The sequence below is a fragment of the Arachis ipaensis genome, chromosome B10, assembly GCF_000816755.2.
Source record: "Arachis ipaensis cultivar K30076 chromosome B10, Araip1.1, whole genome shotgun sequence".
Taxonomy (NCBI): Eukaryota; Viridiplantae; Streptophyta; class Magnoliopsida; order Fabales; family Fabaceae; genus Arachis; species Arachis ipaensis.
In genome coordinates this window covers 56,796,757-56,812,434 of record NC_029794.2, presented here as the reverse complement: position 1 = coordinate 56,812,434, position 15,678 = coordinate 56,796,757, and the positions used below count along the sequence as shown (strand labels likewise).

The 15,678-nt window shown below is 40.4% G+C and overlaps 1 protein-coding gene across 6 annotated transcripts; it reads right to left on the bottom strand.

Moving 5' to 3' along the window:
• On the bottom strand, positions 3,226-14,456 carry LOC107623832 (AMP deaminase-like). Of its 6 annotated transcripts, none has more exons than XM_021113094.1 (9): positions 10,997-14,456; positions 7,424-7,491; positions 7,176-7,318; positions 6,458-6,519; positions 6,311-6,339; positions 5,627-5,740; positions 5,193-5,331; positions 4,617-4,768; positions 3,226-4,392 (listed from the first exon to the last, which is right to left on the bottom strand). In XM_021113094.1, exon 1 carries the CDS (start codon positions 14,431-14,433, stop codon positions 12,913-12,915), a length of 1,521 nt encoding a protein of 506 aa, XP_020968753.1. In that variant the 5' UTR covers positions 14,434-14,456; the 3' UTR covers positions 3,226-4,392; positions 4,617-4,768; positions 5,193-5,331; positions 5,627-5,740; positions 6,311-6,339; positions 6,458-6,519; positions 7,176-7,318; positions 7,424-7,491; positions 10,997-12,912. The 6 variants fall into 6 exon arrangements, with proteins under 6 accessions (XP_020968753.1, XP_020968754.1, XP_020968752.1 ...); XM_021113095.1 differs by having other exon boundaries at positions 10,997-11,065; XM_021113093.1 differs by lacking the exon at positions 6,311-6,339.

Genomic DNA, 15,678 nt, shown 5'->3' with positions numbered 1-15,678 from the left:
CTCTTTTCTTTCTCTGTATCCCTTTCTTTCCTTTTTTTATTTTATATTTATTTTAGTTTATAATTTTCTAATGAGGGATAATTTGGTAATAAAAAAAATTGGTAAAAATGACGGTTTTAAAACAGACTGAAACCTTGGGGACCATTTTGTAGCGAAAAAAAGGCCGAGGACGAAATAAATTTTTGGCCTCTACGTTGGGGACCAAAATTATACTTATCCCTAAACTGAACAATAAATCAATAGTCAGCAATACCAAATTATCAACAATGAACTGAACAAAAACCTGAACAATAAACTGATAACCTTAAACTGAACAATAAACAGCAACCAGCAATAATACCAACAATGCATCAGTAAACAGCAAATAGTAAACAACTAAACATTACCTGAATAGATGGCTCAGACTCCATATTCACTTGAATCGGTGGCTGGGTGGGAGACTGGGAGGTGCTGTGTTGATCGTGGGTGGCCAAAACCCAGAAACGCTGCTGGGTGGAGGTGGCGAGGTGCTGTGTTGATCGTGGGTGCTGTTTGCTGTGCTGCCCTGTTGGGTCAGTCGGTGGTGGTGATGTGCTGTGTTGATCTGGGTCTTCGCGTTCATGGTGCACCGGCGGTGGGGGATCTCTACTCTGTTCGGCGGTAGGATTCAGAGAAAGGCTTCGAGGTGGTGGGACTTGGGAGGAACGTTGGTGCCGCCGGCCTCGAACTCAAGGACGTGGGTGGCTGCTGGCTAGCTCCGTGGCTGGGTGCGCACTGTGCAGAGGACGAGATATGGTGCGTTGCGTGGTTAGGTTTCGATTGGGAATTTGGAGGTTAGGTTTCGATTGGGGATTTGGGGGTTAGGGACGCAGTGACGCACACTCGCACAGCAGCACTCGTTTCATTCATTTGAGGGGGGTGGGGTTAGTAATTTTTAGGGTTTTTTGCCAAACTGGTTCAGTTCGATTTGGTTAGGGTTTTCATGGTCAAAACTGAAAACCGAATCGCACCGCAAAAAAATAGCAAAACAACTTTTTTCGGTTTTTTTGGTTTTCGGTTTATTAGGTTTTTTGTTATTTTGGTTCGGTTTGTCAGTTTAGTTCGGTCCGGATCAGTTTTGAACACCCCTAAGCTCCACTGCCGGCTTTGTTTGATGAGTCATCAATGTAGAGGTTCCATTCTATGGAGGTCCCTGGGGTGTCTGTGTACTCTGCGACGAAGTTGACCAAGTACTGGGATTTAATGGTGGTCCGGGCTTCGTACTTGAGGTCGAATTCGGACAGTTCGATTGCCCGTTTTAGGATTCTTCCAACCAAGTCTGTTTTCTGTAAGATGCCTTTCATAGGTTGATTGGTCCGCACTCTGATGGCGTGGGCTTGAAAATATGGTCGAAGTCACCGGGAGGTGAGTTTGAGGGCATAAGCGAACTTTTCTATCTTTTGGTAGTTTAGTTTGGCCCTTGCTGATGAAGTAGATGGGTTGTTGTCCATTGTCATCTTCTCTTACTAGGGCTGATGCTATTGCCCGACTTCCCACGGCGAGGTATAGTATCAGTTCTTCTCCCTGTCGAGGTCGGGTCAGGATGGGTGGTTGCCCCAGGAATGTTTTGAAGTCTTGGAAGGCCTTTTCATACTATGGATTTCACTCGAACTTCTTTCCTTTCCTTAGTATTGCATAGAAAGGGAGGGAGCTTAGTGCTGATCCGGCTAGAAACTGGACAGGGCCGCTAGTCTTCCATTTAGCTGTTGTACCTTTTTCACACAGGTCGGGCTTTTCATATTGAGTATGGCTTGGCATTTGTCTGGGTTTGCCTCAATGCCACTCTGGGTAAGCATGAACCCTAGGAATTTGCCAGCTTCTACCGCGAAGGTACATTTTGTGAGGTTTAGCCTTAGCCCATGCTTTCTTATGGTACCGAATACTTCTGTGAGGTCGGGTAGCAGTGTTTCCTCTTTTTGGGTTTTTACTAGCATGTCATCCATGTAAACTTCAATCAGTTTCCCGATGTGGTTGGCAAATACTTTATTCATTAACCTCTGATATGTGCCCACCGCGTTCTTAGAATTTTCATGATAAGAACCGAAAACCAAACCGAGTCACAAAAAAAAAACAAAACAAGTTTTTTTCAATTTTTGATTTGTTCGGTTCTCAGTTTTTTCGGTTCGGTTTGTCGATTTAGTTCGGTCCGGATCGATTTTGAACACCCTAGATATGATCATGATAGCTGCAATGAAGTAGGCATGTGTATCAAAGTCTAAGCCCACAGTAAATGTATGATGAGCCCAAACAAGAAATCTGAAAACTCCTATACGGATCATGGCATAAACCATGCCTAGATATCCAAAGACCGGTTTTTAAAGAGTAGAAACGACATGACTTATGATACCGGATCCAGGAGAATGGGACCGAAGAACAGAAAGAGATGCTGGTATAATATGGAGTCCCTCCTCCTGCGGAATCAGAAAAGGTTGTATTAAAGTTTCTATCCGTTAATAACATTGTAATATCCCCTGCTAGTACTGAAAGTGGTAACGACAGTGGAAATGTTGTTACTGGAACGGACCACACAAATAAGGCTGATCTATGCATAGTCATTCCAGGTCCACACATGTTATAAAATTTATAGAACCTAAAATGAATGAAACGCCAGATAGATGAAACTTAGAAATTGTTAAATCAAACGCTCCTCTAAAATGGATCAACCGCTCCTCTAAATTGGCTGGTAATACCACTTAAAGGCGGATAGATTGTCCATCCGGTGCTGCTACTCATTTCTACTAAGGCCGACCTTAATAGGAGCAAGAGACTTGGTGGCAACAACTAGAATGAAATATTGTTTAACCTTGAAAATGCCATGTCATGTGCACCTATAAAAATCAAAACAGACCAATTACAGAGTTACTAGATTCATTTATCATTGCCGGCATAACCATAAAAAAAAAATCATTATAAAAGCGTGAGCCGTTATTGAAACACTATAAAGTTGATGATTCCCACCAAGAATTTGATTGCCAGGTTGTGCTAATTGCATAATAATCAATATTGAGAAGCATGTGTCCATCACTTCAGCAATGGCATCGAAGATGAGATATAAAGTCCCTATATCCTTGTGAATGGTGGAGAACAACCATCAGATCGGATTGTCATAAAATAGAGAATTTTTTGTTCCTTATCAGAGAGGGCCCCTTCTTAGGGAGCGGACTTTTTTCTTGAAAAAGGGGGAGTGAGAGGATAAGGATAGAGGAGTGGGATTTGGATTTCCTTTTCCTCTCAACCCCTCCCCCCAGGTTTAGGAGAGGGTTAATGCAACAATCTTACTTTGAAGCAGTCTCTGGAATTTTCCCTTATCCGAACGGGTCTTGCAAGAAAGATGATTTTATATTGACCTCAAAATATACGCTATTGGAATAAGATGGTTGCTACTAGCATTTGAAGAAGAGGCGCAGTGGTGCGAGAAGGAAGGGAGGCAGAGGTTATTGATGGAGCTCGGTGTCGCTTCCGGACGTGGCGGCGGCGTGGATGGAGAGGAGAAGCAGAACGGAGTGTTTCATGTTGAGGGGATTCCGGCGGGGCTGCCGCGACTGCAGACTCTCCGCGAAGGTATGGCTACTACGATGGAACTTCTGAATGGTCATTATTATGTGATGATTTTGGTGAGCTTTATTGACGCTGGTTGTTGATTGAGCAGTGACTCAGTGAGTTGACCTATATTGTGGTAAATTATTTGGTGTTCAATTGATAATGTTGCAGTGTGCCAGTGTGTAGACCAATTTTGAAGGTTCAAAATGGCTTGTGTTTATTATGTATTATTTACAGAAAGTTCACACGATGTCAGGAAAACAATACGAGACAGTATTCTGAAAGCTGGAATAGTTTTAGGTGAATGGATGAAAGTTTCGGTATATTTTCTGTTTGTAGACAGGTCTCCATAAATAAACAGTTCAATTCTACACTTAATAACTGTTCACTGAAATTTAGGAACAATTTTGTTCAGCAGGTTCCAATAAATAAAACTAAGAAATCACATAACTTCAGAAAGGAAAGAAAGAGAAAGGGAAGTAAGATGAAGTATCAGTATCCCACCTTGGAATTCTGGGGACACGCAAAGGTATATCAGTAGGAAATACATTTGCGTTTCCTTAGGGAAACTTTCTACTGATGATCGACTCCAAATTCATTTAACAAAGGAACCATTGGTTGAAGAGTACAGGGTTAAATCCTAAACCCTAAATCATAAACCCTAAACCCTTAAACCATGTACTCTTCAACCAATGGTTCCTTTGTTAAATGAATTTGGAGCGGATCATCAGTAGAAAGTGAAACATTCAAACCTCGTAAGAACATTGGAAAAGGGTTCCTGTGGTAATCTAAGAATAGGGAGTTATTGCTCAGGGGAGACATTGCCAGTCCAATCTGATAAAAAAAATTCCAATAAAATCTAGTCAGTACAAATATCTCAAGTTCACAACTAAGTAACCAGTTGAAGGGCAATACCTGGGCTAAATAATACAAATATTAACAAAAAAAAGATACTCGTTGTAAAAATGGATCTATGCTCTAATAATAAGAGTGCTACCTAAGCACCAAAAATTGATACTAAAACCTACAGACTACAGTTGTGGATAAAAACTATATACCTTGTTTAAGGTGTAAAGATTAGCATAACAGTAATCCGCATAGTATGAAAATACTGGGTTGAATACATTAGTCCATTGGGCAGGTGTGGCCATGTGTTTTGTTGGCTGTCTTTCAGGTTTCCTTTCATCATCCACCAAATCCAACCAACCACCTATACATGTAAATAAATAAATAACCAAATGATTAATATATAGTACCAGAGCAAAGATGACTGAGGTCAACTTGTACAATGCATGGTTCTAAACATCCACATTCCCTTTGATATTTAATTAGCGAACAGGTAACAAAATACAGACCTAAATCAGCAGGCAATAAGTTATAATCTTAAGGGAATGAACAGCCATTGTATGAAAGGCAGAACTAACACCGATTTTGGTCTTCTGAAAATATAAGTAGCATAAAATTGGTCCAATGACAAGTACTGGTCACTCAAAGCAACCAATTTAATGTTTAAAATGACATGAAGAACTATTTTGAAATTAGAGGATCAAATCAAACTAATGACACTTGTGCCCTTGGAGGAGCAATAGATGTTTACTCCAAAAGTCAATTGAAAGTGTAGATGAGAAACAAACCTGTTTTAAGAAAACATGAAGCTGAGATGTGAATCAGGATCAACAGTAACCTCAAAGGAGGAATAAAGATATTGTTAAGCATGTTCTGGAATGAGGTAACAATTCCCATTTCCTTGTACACATTGTACAACCTTGGATGCTGCAAGACAGATTTTATAACAAATATATCAATAGACAAATGACAACATTAAAATCAGTGTGAAAATTAAGCCAGAAAATATTTTACTCAAACTCATAATCTGAATTAGAAAACAGTAAAAAAACATGAAAAAAAATTATGATATGGAGCTGAAAGCTATGATATTGAAAACGAGCAAATCAGACGGTATGAATTAATGCATGAAAACTAAGTGAAACTAAAAACAAATCCTCATTATAAATTGTGATAATAAAACTGATCTGTGATTTAAGCAAATAAAAAAGCTAGAAAATACCTGAATTAACCAAATAACATTCTCACTGTACAGATCATTATTCACTATCCAACTAGCTAATTGGTCCCATTCACTTTGCTTCCTACCATATATTGATATTCTATATGCAGCCATCTGCAAATAAATCAGGTAAGGAAAGACATACGTTAACAAGCATCTAGGAGGGAATAAGCCTAACGAAACAATGATAAAGAAATGGAAAATAAATATCAACAAAAAAAAAACTCATCCCGCTACATGGGAAAATGGGAAATCATCATAAAACCAAAAAATACAAAATTCTATTTTTTAAATAAATAAGAATAAGAAAGGATGCTTCATCCAGCTGCTGCTAGTTCACAAAAATTAAGAGTCTGAATTATAATTTGAAAAGAAAAATGTCATGAATAAAAATGCTAAAGACTTAATTTAAACAGATTGGCCAATAATAATAGAAAAAATAAATTTAAGTAGACCTTTCCTTAATATAAAATAATCAAAGTTGTATTTAAAAAATATTAGGACACTGGACACACATTGGAAAAAAGCAGGAAAAAAAAAAAACCAACTATGCTCAGTTGGTCACCTGCCTTTTCATGGAAAGAATTGAAAAAAACAAACCTACATGCTTATAGCAAAGCCAAGTTTACAAAAACTATATACAAAATAGCATAGTAAGAAACTTGTCCATGTTGAATTTAATACCTGAGGAAAAGCACCTAGGAAACCAATACCTAAAAGAGTTTAAATTAAATTAATTCAAAATTAAATAAATAAATGAAGTGTTCTACTTGAATTTTAGAATTTTATATGTTGTTTTAGGTTGTAACATGACAGGATATGGGAAAGCACCTGATATTTACTGGCAGCGAGATCAAAAAACACTTGCTTTGTCAGCTCTCCAAGGAAACAACCTATTTAATGCAAGACAATAGTTTGGGCGCTTGTAAGTAAAGATAAAACTGAATCAATCAACACAGAGCATAATAATAAACTCCAGCATGAATGCCGAAACATTTTGTCAATAGCCCCATGATTACTTTGCAAGACATTCTTATTTCCTTCTTGAACTAATTCTTAATCCATAGGTAGGAGTTGCTTTTGACAACAATCTAAAACTGCAAGTAGATATAGCTCTTATAAAACCAACATAATAGGTTCAACAACCAAAATAAAGCAAATTAATATAGATCAAGTAGGCTTGAAAATATATTCTTGAAACTCATTCAACTAGCACCTAACCAACTTTTTTTACCCAATTTTGTATGGATATGGCTTGGTGAAATTAGACAGCTACTAACAAGTTTCAATGTTTCGCAGCACATGAGGGTTTTTTTCCTTTTCTGTACAGCAACTGTTGTCAGATGAACTTTATTGAATTTTAGCATGTTATATAAAATCCTTATTTGAAGTAGAATGTAACAAGCAAAGAGACTCCAAAAAGCCAATAGGTTTTCTGCCATTGTGACTAGTTATAAGTAAATAAATAAGTGAATTACACATGACTTCAAAATGTATAATACTGAACCCTAAACACTAAAATAAATGTATAATTCTGAAAGGATGTTACCTTGAATGAGATTATCCTGCTTTAGGAATATCTCGTTGAGCGTACTTTGACCACAAGGATTCTATTTAAGATTGAACTTGTCAAAACGATGAAATGTACTGTTGTCTGCGTGAACGTCCAAAAGGTCAACATTGAGGTCATATCTGTAAAACATATGTTCAAAAATCAGATTAACTTACTGAAGCTTAATGCTACCAACTTCAGTAATAAATTATGATAATAATAGAAACTACAGAATAAGATCTTACCCAGTCTAATCCAAACTCTCAAAAACTTCTTTTAAGGTCAGATATGTCCCATCTCTAAATATTACAACCTGGACAAGTTAAGATTATTCACAGTCATAATCTTTCTAAAAAACAATTCACAAGATATTAATAATCAAAATGGTGTAATAAAAGGCATTTGGTATTGCACAACCTCCGACACATGGTTTAAGCAATGAGGGATGCGAAGAAGTTGGTGGGCAAGGAATTGAAATTGAAGATGCTTGTCAAGAGGTGGAGGAATTTAAAGAAGAGCACAAGGGAGAAGACCTTGGATTGTCCAAGTGTGGGGATGTCCTCCTTCCTCAATCACCATCATCCTTTACACCATTCAAGTGGGTCAATCTTTTATCTTTAAGCTTTGTCACTCCACTTGAATATGGGTTGCATGAAACAGATGGTCAACTTAGAGCTCTTTGTGGATTGAGGAGTAAAAGAAGGTTGGGTAGTGGTTGGCAAAATGATGTTAAGCTCATTAAGGTCGAACCTTCAAGGCTTAGGCCCCAAGGGTGGAGGAGGAGTAATAGATAGAATGGGTCTAGGAAGATGTTTTGGTATTCACTTGAGAATTCAGATCACTTGCCACCTGTATGGAATTGTCTTCATCAACTTGAAGATGGGTGTAGAAACAAGATATGGGATCCAGGTATATATGAAGATCAATTTTGGGAGCCCTTAGCTTATATGGAACTTCATCAAAGTTTGGTGCCATGGATTTTGAATTTTGGAGCTTACTTGAAGTCCAAGCATTGGTGGAAGTTTCAAAATGAGTTCAAGCATAAACCGCCATGACAAGGAGCCTCCCAAATGTCCAACTTAAGGACTTAAAATAAAAGTGCTAGGTAGGAGACACCACACCATGGTAATCTCTTCCCATTCTCTTGTAAATATAATCAATGAATGATTTGAGTTGCCATTGTAGGTAGTTTCTCTTCTTTGAATATTCTTGTTTTAATGCCCAAACGCGTTCTAAACGCGTACGCGTGGATTCAAAATCGATGACACCCCTACGCGCAAGCCCTAATCCAGTCGCGTCCCTTTACCCCTTCAACTTCAACGTTCCATTTTCTCCTTCTTCTCCCTCCAATTACCTAGAACCTCCATCGCCACCCTCTCAACCTCTGCAACACCATCCCGGCGACACCCACCGCCGCCGACTAACCTCACTTCTCCCTTCTCTCTTTCCTCTTCGCCCCTTTTCGCCCTTCTTCTTTCCCCCTTTCTCCTCCTCTCAGTTAGTCTCCTTCTCTGTCACCACCAGAACCGCCGCGGCTACGCCCATTGCCGCCAGCGAACTCCCTTTCACCATCACCAAATCCTTCCTTCTCTCTCGGCCGTTTCCTTTCCCGTCGCTGCACCCAGGGCAGAATCGGGTGCCCTACTCTGGACTGCTACCCTACTCTGCGCTGCGCCACCACTGGGCCAGTGGCGCCTCAGTCCCCTTCAGTAGCTATGCATTCCAATTTAACTTTCTGCTTCGTCCATGTTTTCCCATGTCTTCCCCTGTCAATAACTGCTTTGTTTTTAATTTTTCTTTTAGTTCATTTTCAAGTTTTATCAGTAGATTGATTAATCTCCGTTTGATTAGGTTAGATAGAATCGCATATGGTTAGGTAGCTAAGATGTGGTTAGAGGATTTAGGTCTGACTTTTTGTTGTTGTTGTTGCTATCTGAATGGTTATTTGCAAACTGCTTGTTGAGTGATGATGATTTTGGTGCTCCATGCTTTCACATGCTGCTATTTGATACTGTTATTGATCAATGCTGATGCTTTAATGTTATATGTTCACAATTTGTTGCTCATTGCAACTCTGTGTACTGGCCATGCATTGATTCTCAATACACTGTTGATTATGCCTGATGCTGTTTAATTCCAATTTCCACTCAATCACTTGATTCAGGATGTTTAATTGTCTGAATTCATGTTGAATACTTGTGATTGGTTGTCAAATTCAAAGAAATGGGTGCTGCCATGCTGATTTAAACTGTTTTGTTTTGCTTAATGCTGCCAGATCATATGAAATCACTGTTTGTATACATGTTTGATATTTTGGATTCATGAGACTGTTTTGCTGCTATTTTCCATCTGGAAACATCCAATTTACTGCCAGAATGCTGCCAAAATTTTTGGAAATTTCCTTATTGCTAACTTGCAACTTAGGGATTGAACTTGGCACCCTGTGAATTAAGACTCATTTGGCTTATACCAAGTTCAACTCATGAGTTAATTTGGTCAGCATTTCCGTTTTGTATCTTGGTTCCCTCTTTCATGTGCACTGATGGAATCATGGGACTAGTTGTTAGAATTCTGTGACAATTAGGACCTTGATTGACCAAATCATTTCTGAACCTCTTGAGTGTTTTAAATCATGCAAGATAGGTCCAATTTCCATTCTTCATGGTCGTTTTCATTCGTACCTTTCTCATTGACCATTGAAGTGCTTTCTAAACTCTCAAGTGGCCTAGTCTTGTACTTTTTGAATGAGGTTCTGTTGAGTTGTGATCATTGGTGTAATTTCACTCATGTAGCCATCTTCATTACCCAATTTACCTTAGGTACATGAGTACACTCTTAAACTTTCAACACCAATTTTTACAAGCTTAGTGACCATAAACATTGATGATGATGTGCATTCCTTTTTCTATGCTTTTATGCATTCCATATTTCATCATCAATGTCTTACATCATCCTCATGAATGTGAGTATGCTTGTTCTCTATACTTTTTGAACTTATCTTGGTTAAGTTCCATAATTGTCGTGCCACTGATTTCTAACCTAGTTTTCTAACCTTGACCTAGTTGACTCTCTAACTCTTCTTTTTAGTTTTCACATTAACTCTTTTATATTCTTTTGGGCATGATGATTATTGTTGCTTAACGAACAAGCATTTTCCTATTATTGCATGAATTCTTGGATTGTATTTTGATTGATGTATGAATTATGTTTGCTTGCATTCGAAGAGTTCATTCCTATGACTCACTTCATGAGAGTTCTCAGTTTCTTTCTGTTGTCTATTTTCTGTCCGTGCTTATTTCCTTGTCTTTCCTTTCCTCTGCTTTGCTTAATATGTTGTATCCTGTGATTTCTATTTTCCAGGATGTCTGACAGAGGCAAGGGGAAAGCAAAGGTTACCTCCAGGAAGAGGAAGAAGTCTCAGTCTTCCACTGATTCTGCGACCTCCAGTTATGCTAAAATATCCCTCTCTGACAAGGATAAGGAGGATCAGCTCCTACCTTCTACCAACGCAGAGAAATTTCCCAATCTGTACTATGAGCTTCGGTTTCTGACTTTCCAGAAGCGGAAGCTCAACCTGGAGAAAAAGCTAGATATCCCTTCAGATTTGAGACAGTCCATTGAGCTTCGGATTGAGGGGTTGGACCTGTCCTTCGTGGATAGGGAGCGAGCTAAGGGTTGGGCCTGTCTTTCGGGCATGATGATTATTGTTGCTTAACGAACAAGCATTTTCCTATTATTGCATGAATTCTTGGATTGTATTTTGATTGATGTATGAATTATGTTTGCTTGCATTCCAAGAGTTCATTCCTATGACTCACTTCATGAGAGTTCTCAATTTCTTTCTGTTGTCTATTTTCTGTCCGTGCTTATTTCCTTGTCTTTCCTTTCCTCTGCTTTGCTTAATATGTTGTATCCTGTGATTTCTATTTTCCAGGATGTCTGACAGAGGCAAGGGAAAAGCAAAGGTTACCTCCAGGAAGAGGAAGAAGTCTCAGTCTTCCACTGATTCTGCGACCTCCAGTTATGCTAAAATATCCCTCTCTGACAAGGATAAGGAGGATCAGCTCCTACCTTCTACCAACGCAGAGAAATTTCCCAATCTGTACTGTGAGCTCCGGTTTCTGACTTTCCAGAAGCGGAAGCTCAACCTGGAGAAGAAGCTAGATATCCCTTCAGATTTGAGACAGTCCATTGAGCTTCGGATTGAGGGGTTGGGCCTGTCCTTCGTGGATAGGGAGCTAGCTAGGGTGAACGAGTCATGGGTGCGTGAATTTTATTGCAACTTCTATACACCGACCCTTAACTCGATTCACCTGAGAGGCGGGCAGATCCTGGTTACAGAAGCTGACATTGAGGTTCCACTCGATGCTTTTATGCAGGCTGAGGTGGAGATGCACTGTCTGACCTATGACTATGATGCACTGAGGAGTATAGTTGTCGAACCGGACTCCCCTTGGCAGCTGGATGCCAATAAAACGAAACCCAAGGGGATGATGTTCGATTATCTGACTCGGGAGGCGAAGGTATGTCAGTAGATTCTTGCCCATTATGTTATGCTTACCACGCACTTCACGGAGATTCCGGTAGACATGCTCGTTCTGATCAGGTGCATTATGGAGGGGAAGGAGTTGTACTTTCTCCGCCTGATCAGAAAGTACATGTGGCGAGCACATGTCAGAGGCACACTCCCATTTCCTGCTTTAGTCACCGAGATGGCCCAGCGGGCTGGCGTACCTTGGTTGCCAGATGATGAGTCGCCACCCCCGATCCACAGGAAGGAGAGACTTATCCCGTGGGGGATCTGGGTGGACGACAGACCAGCCTCGCGTAGATCCAGAGCCCGCTCAGCAGCAGCAGCATCTGGGCCACCATCTTCTTCAGTAGCAGCAGCATCTAGGCCATCATCTTCTTCAGCTGCAGCCGGACTCGCTGCACCATCCACAGCTATCAGTTGCCAGTCAGCCACCACCACCATCAACACCTCAGCCGACCTACAGACTAGTTCAACATCTTATCGAGCGCATGGATCGGAGCGAACGTCGCAACGAGCGATGCTTTCGGCGCGTGATTCAGATGTTGGCATCGCTGGGAGCCGTCATACCCCCTGATTCTAACATTTCCGATCATTCTGAGGAGGAGGCTAGGCAGGCAGAGGCACCTCCAGAGATTCAGGCTTCTACACAGCCACAGCCGCAGCCACAGCTGGATGCAGATGTCGACCCTTCCACCTAGTCTCACTTGTAGCATCGGGGACGATGCTTCATTCTAAGTGTGGGGAGGTCCACGTCGTCGGCGGGAATGTTATTTTGGGTGACAATTTCATACTTCAGCTTAGTTGCTTTATTTTGTCTTATTTTAGTATTCGCACTTTCATTTACTGCACTTTGGATTACTTTTGGATTACTGTATATATCAGCTATCTTGGATACTTTGTTTTACATTGGTCATTTTGCATTTTTGGTTTGTACGTATATTTTGAAATTTTTAGTTTGATTTACCTCTTTAGTTAATAGCATATATATGTAGTATCTTAGTTTATCAGTTTAGTTGTGATTGGAAAAAATATGGAACATTGAGCTTAGTTTACCCTTTTTGCATATGAGATTTGTTTTGACTAAAAAAAGGATTAAACTAAGCTCAATGTTCCATATTTTTTCCAATCACAACTAAACTGATAAACTAAGATACTACATATATATGCTATCAACTAAAGAGGTAAATCAAACTAAAAATATCAAAATATACTTACAAACCAAAGATGCAAAATGCACAATGTAAAACAAAGTATCCAAGATGGCTGATATATATAGTAATACAAAGTGCGGATACTAAAATAAGACAAAATAAAGCAACTAAGCTGAAGTCTGAAATTGTCACCCAAAATAACATTCCCACCAACGACGTCGACCTCTCCACACTTAGAATGAAGCATTGTTCCCGATGCTACAAGTGAGTCTGGCTGTGGCTGTGTAGAAGCCTGAATCTCTGGAGGTGCCTCTGCCTGCCTAGCCTCCTCCCCATGATCCGCCTCCTCCTCGGAATGATCGGAAGTGTCGGAATCAGGGGGTATGACGGCTCCCAGCGATGCCAACATCTGAATCACGCGCCGAAAGCATCGCTCGTTGCGACGTTCGCTCCGATCCATGCGCTCGATAAGATGCTGAACTAGTCTGTAGGTCGGCTGAGGTGCTGATGATGGTGGTAGTGGTGGCTGACTGGCAGCTGTGGATGGTGCAGTGGGTCCAGCTGCAGCTGAAGAAGATGATGGCCCAGATGCTGTTGCTGAAGAAGATGGTGGCCCAGATGCTGCTGCTGCTGAGCGGGCTCTGGATCTACGCAGGGCTAGTCTATCGTACACCCAGGTCCCCCACGGGAGAAGTCTCTCCTTCCCGTGGATCGGGGGTGGCAACTCATCATCTGGCAACCAAGGTACGCTAGCCCGCTGAGCCATCTCGATGATCAAAGCAGGAAATGGGAGTGTGCCTTTGACATGTGCTCGCCACATGTACTTTCTAATCAGGCAGGGAAAGTACAACTCCTTCCCCTCCATAATGCACCTGAGCAGAACGAGCATGTCCACCGAAATCTCCGTGAAGTGCGTGGTAGGCATAACATAATGGGCAAGAATCTGCTGCCATACCCTCGCCTCCCGAGTCAGATATTCAAACATCATCCCCTTGGGTTTCGTTTTATTAGCATCCAGCTCCCAAGGAGAGTCCGGTTCGGCAACTATACTCCTCAGTGCATCATAGTCATAGGTCAGACAGTGCATCTCCACCTCAGTCTGCATAAAAGCATCTGTATCACTGGCCTTGGGCTGACAGTGGAGTGCATCCTCAATGTCAGCTTCTGTAACCAGGATCTGCCCGCCTCTCAGGTGAATCGAGTTAAGGGTCGGTGTGTAGAAGTTGCAATAAAATTCACGCACCCATGACTCGTTCACCTTAGCTAGCTCCCTATCCACGAAGGACAGGCCCAACCCCTCAATTCGAAGCTCAATGGACTGTCTCAAATCTGAAGGGATATCTAGCTTCTTCTCCTGGTTGAGCTTCCGCTTTAGGAAAGTCGGAAAGCGGAACTCACAGTACAGATTGGGAAATTTCTCTACGTTGGTAGAAGGTAGGAGCTGATCCTCCTTATCCTTGTCAGAGAGGGATATTTTAGCATAACTGGAGGTCGCAGAATCAGTGGAAGACTGAGACTTCTTCCTCTTCCTGGAGGTAACCTTTGCTTTTCCCTTGCCTCTGTCAGACATCCTGGAAAATAGAAATCACAGGATACAACATATTAAGCAAAGCAGAGGAAAGGAAAGACAAGGAAATAAGCACGGACAGAAAATAGACAACAGAAAGAAATTGAGAACTCTCATGAAGTGAGTCATAGGAATGAACTCTTGGAATGCAAGCAAACACAATTCATACATCAATCAAAATACAATCCAAGAATTCATGCAATAATAGGAAAATGCTTGTTCGTTAAGCAACAATAATCATCATGCCCGAAAGAATATAAAAGAGTTAATGTGAAAACTAAAAAGAAGAGTTAGAGAGTCAACTAGGTCAAGGTTAGAAAACTAGGTTAGAAATCAGTGGCACGACAATTATGGAACTTAACCAAGATAAGTTCAAAAAGTATAGAGAACAAGCATACTCACATTCATGAGGATGATGCAAGACATTGATGATGAAATATGGAATGCATAAAAGCATAGAAAAAGGAATGCACATCATCATCAATGTTTATGGTCACTAAGCTTGTAAAAATTGGTGTTGAAAGTTTAAGAGTGTACTCATGTACCTAAAGTAAATTGGGTAATGAAGATGGCTACATGAGTGAAATTACACCAATGATCACAACTCAACAGAACCTCATTCAAAAAGTACAAGACTAGGCCACTTGAGAGTTTAGAAAGCACTTCAATGGTCAATGAGAAAGGTACGAATGAAAACGACCATGAAGAATGGAAATTGGACCTATCTTGCATGATTTAAAACACTCAAGAGGTTCAGAAATGATTTGGTCAATCAAGGTCCTAATTGTCACAGAATTCCAACAATTAGTCCCGTGATTCCGTCAGTGCACATGAAAGAGGGAACCAAGATACAAAACGGAAATGCTGACCAAATTAACTCATGAATTGAACTTGGTATAAGCCAAATGAGTCTTAATTCACAGGGTGCCAAGTTCAATCCCTAAGTTGCAAGTTAGCAATAGGGAAATTTCCAAAAATTTTGGCAGCATTCTGGCAGTAAATTGGATGTTTCCAGATGGAAAATAGCAGCAAAACAGTCTCATATGAATCCAAAATATCAAACATGTTTACAAACAGTGATTTCATATGATCTGGCAGCATTAAGCAAAACAAAACAGTTTAAATCAGCATGGCAGCACCCATTTCTTTGAATTTGACAACCAATCACAAGTATTCAACATGAATTCAGACAATTAAACATCCTGAATCAAGTGATTGAGTGGAAATTGGAATTAAACAGCATCAGGC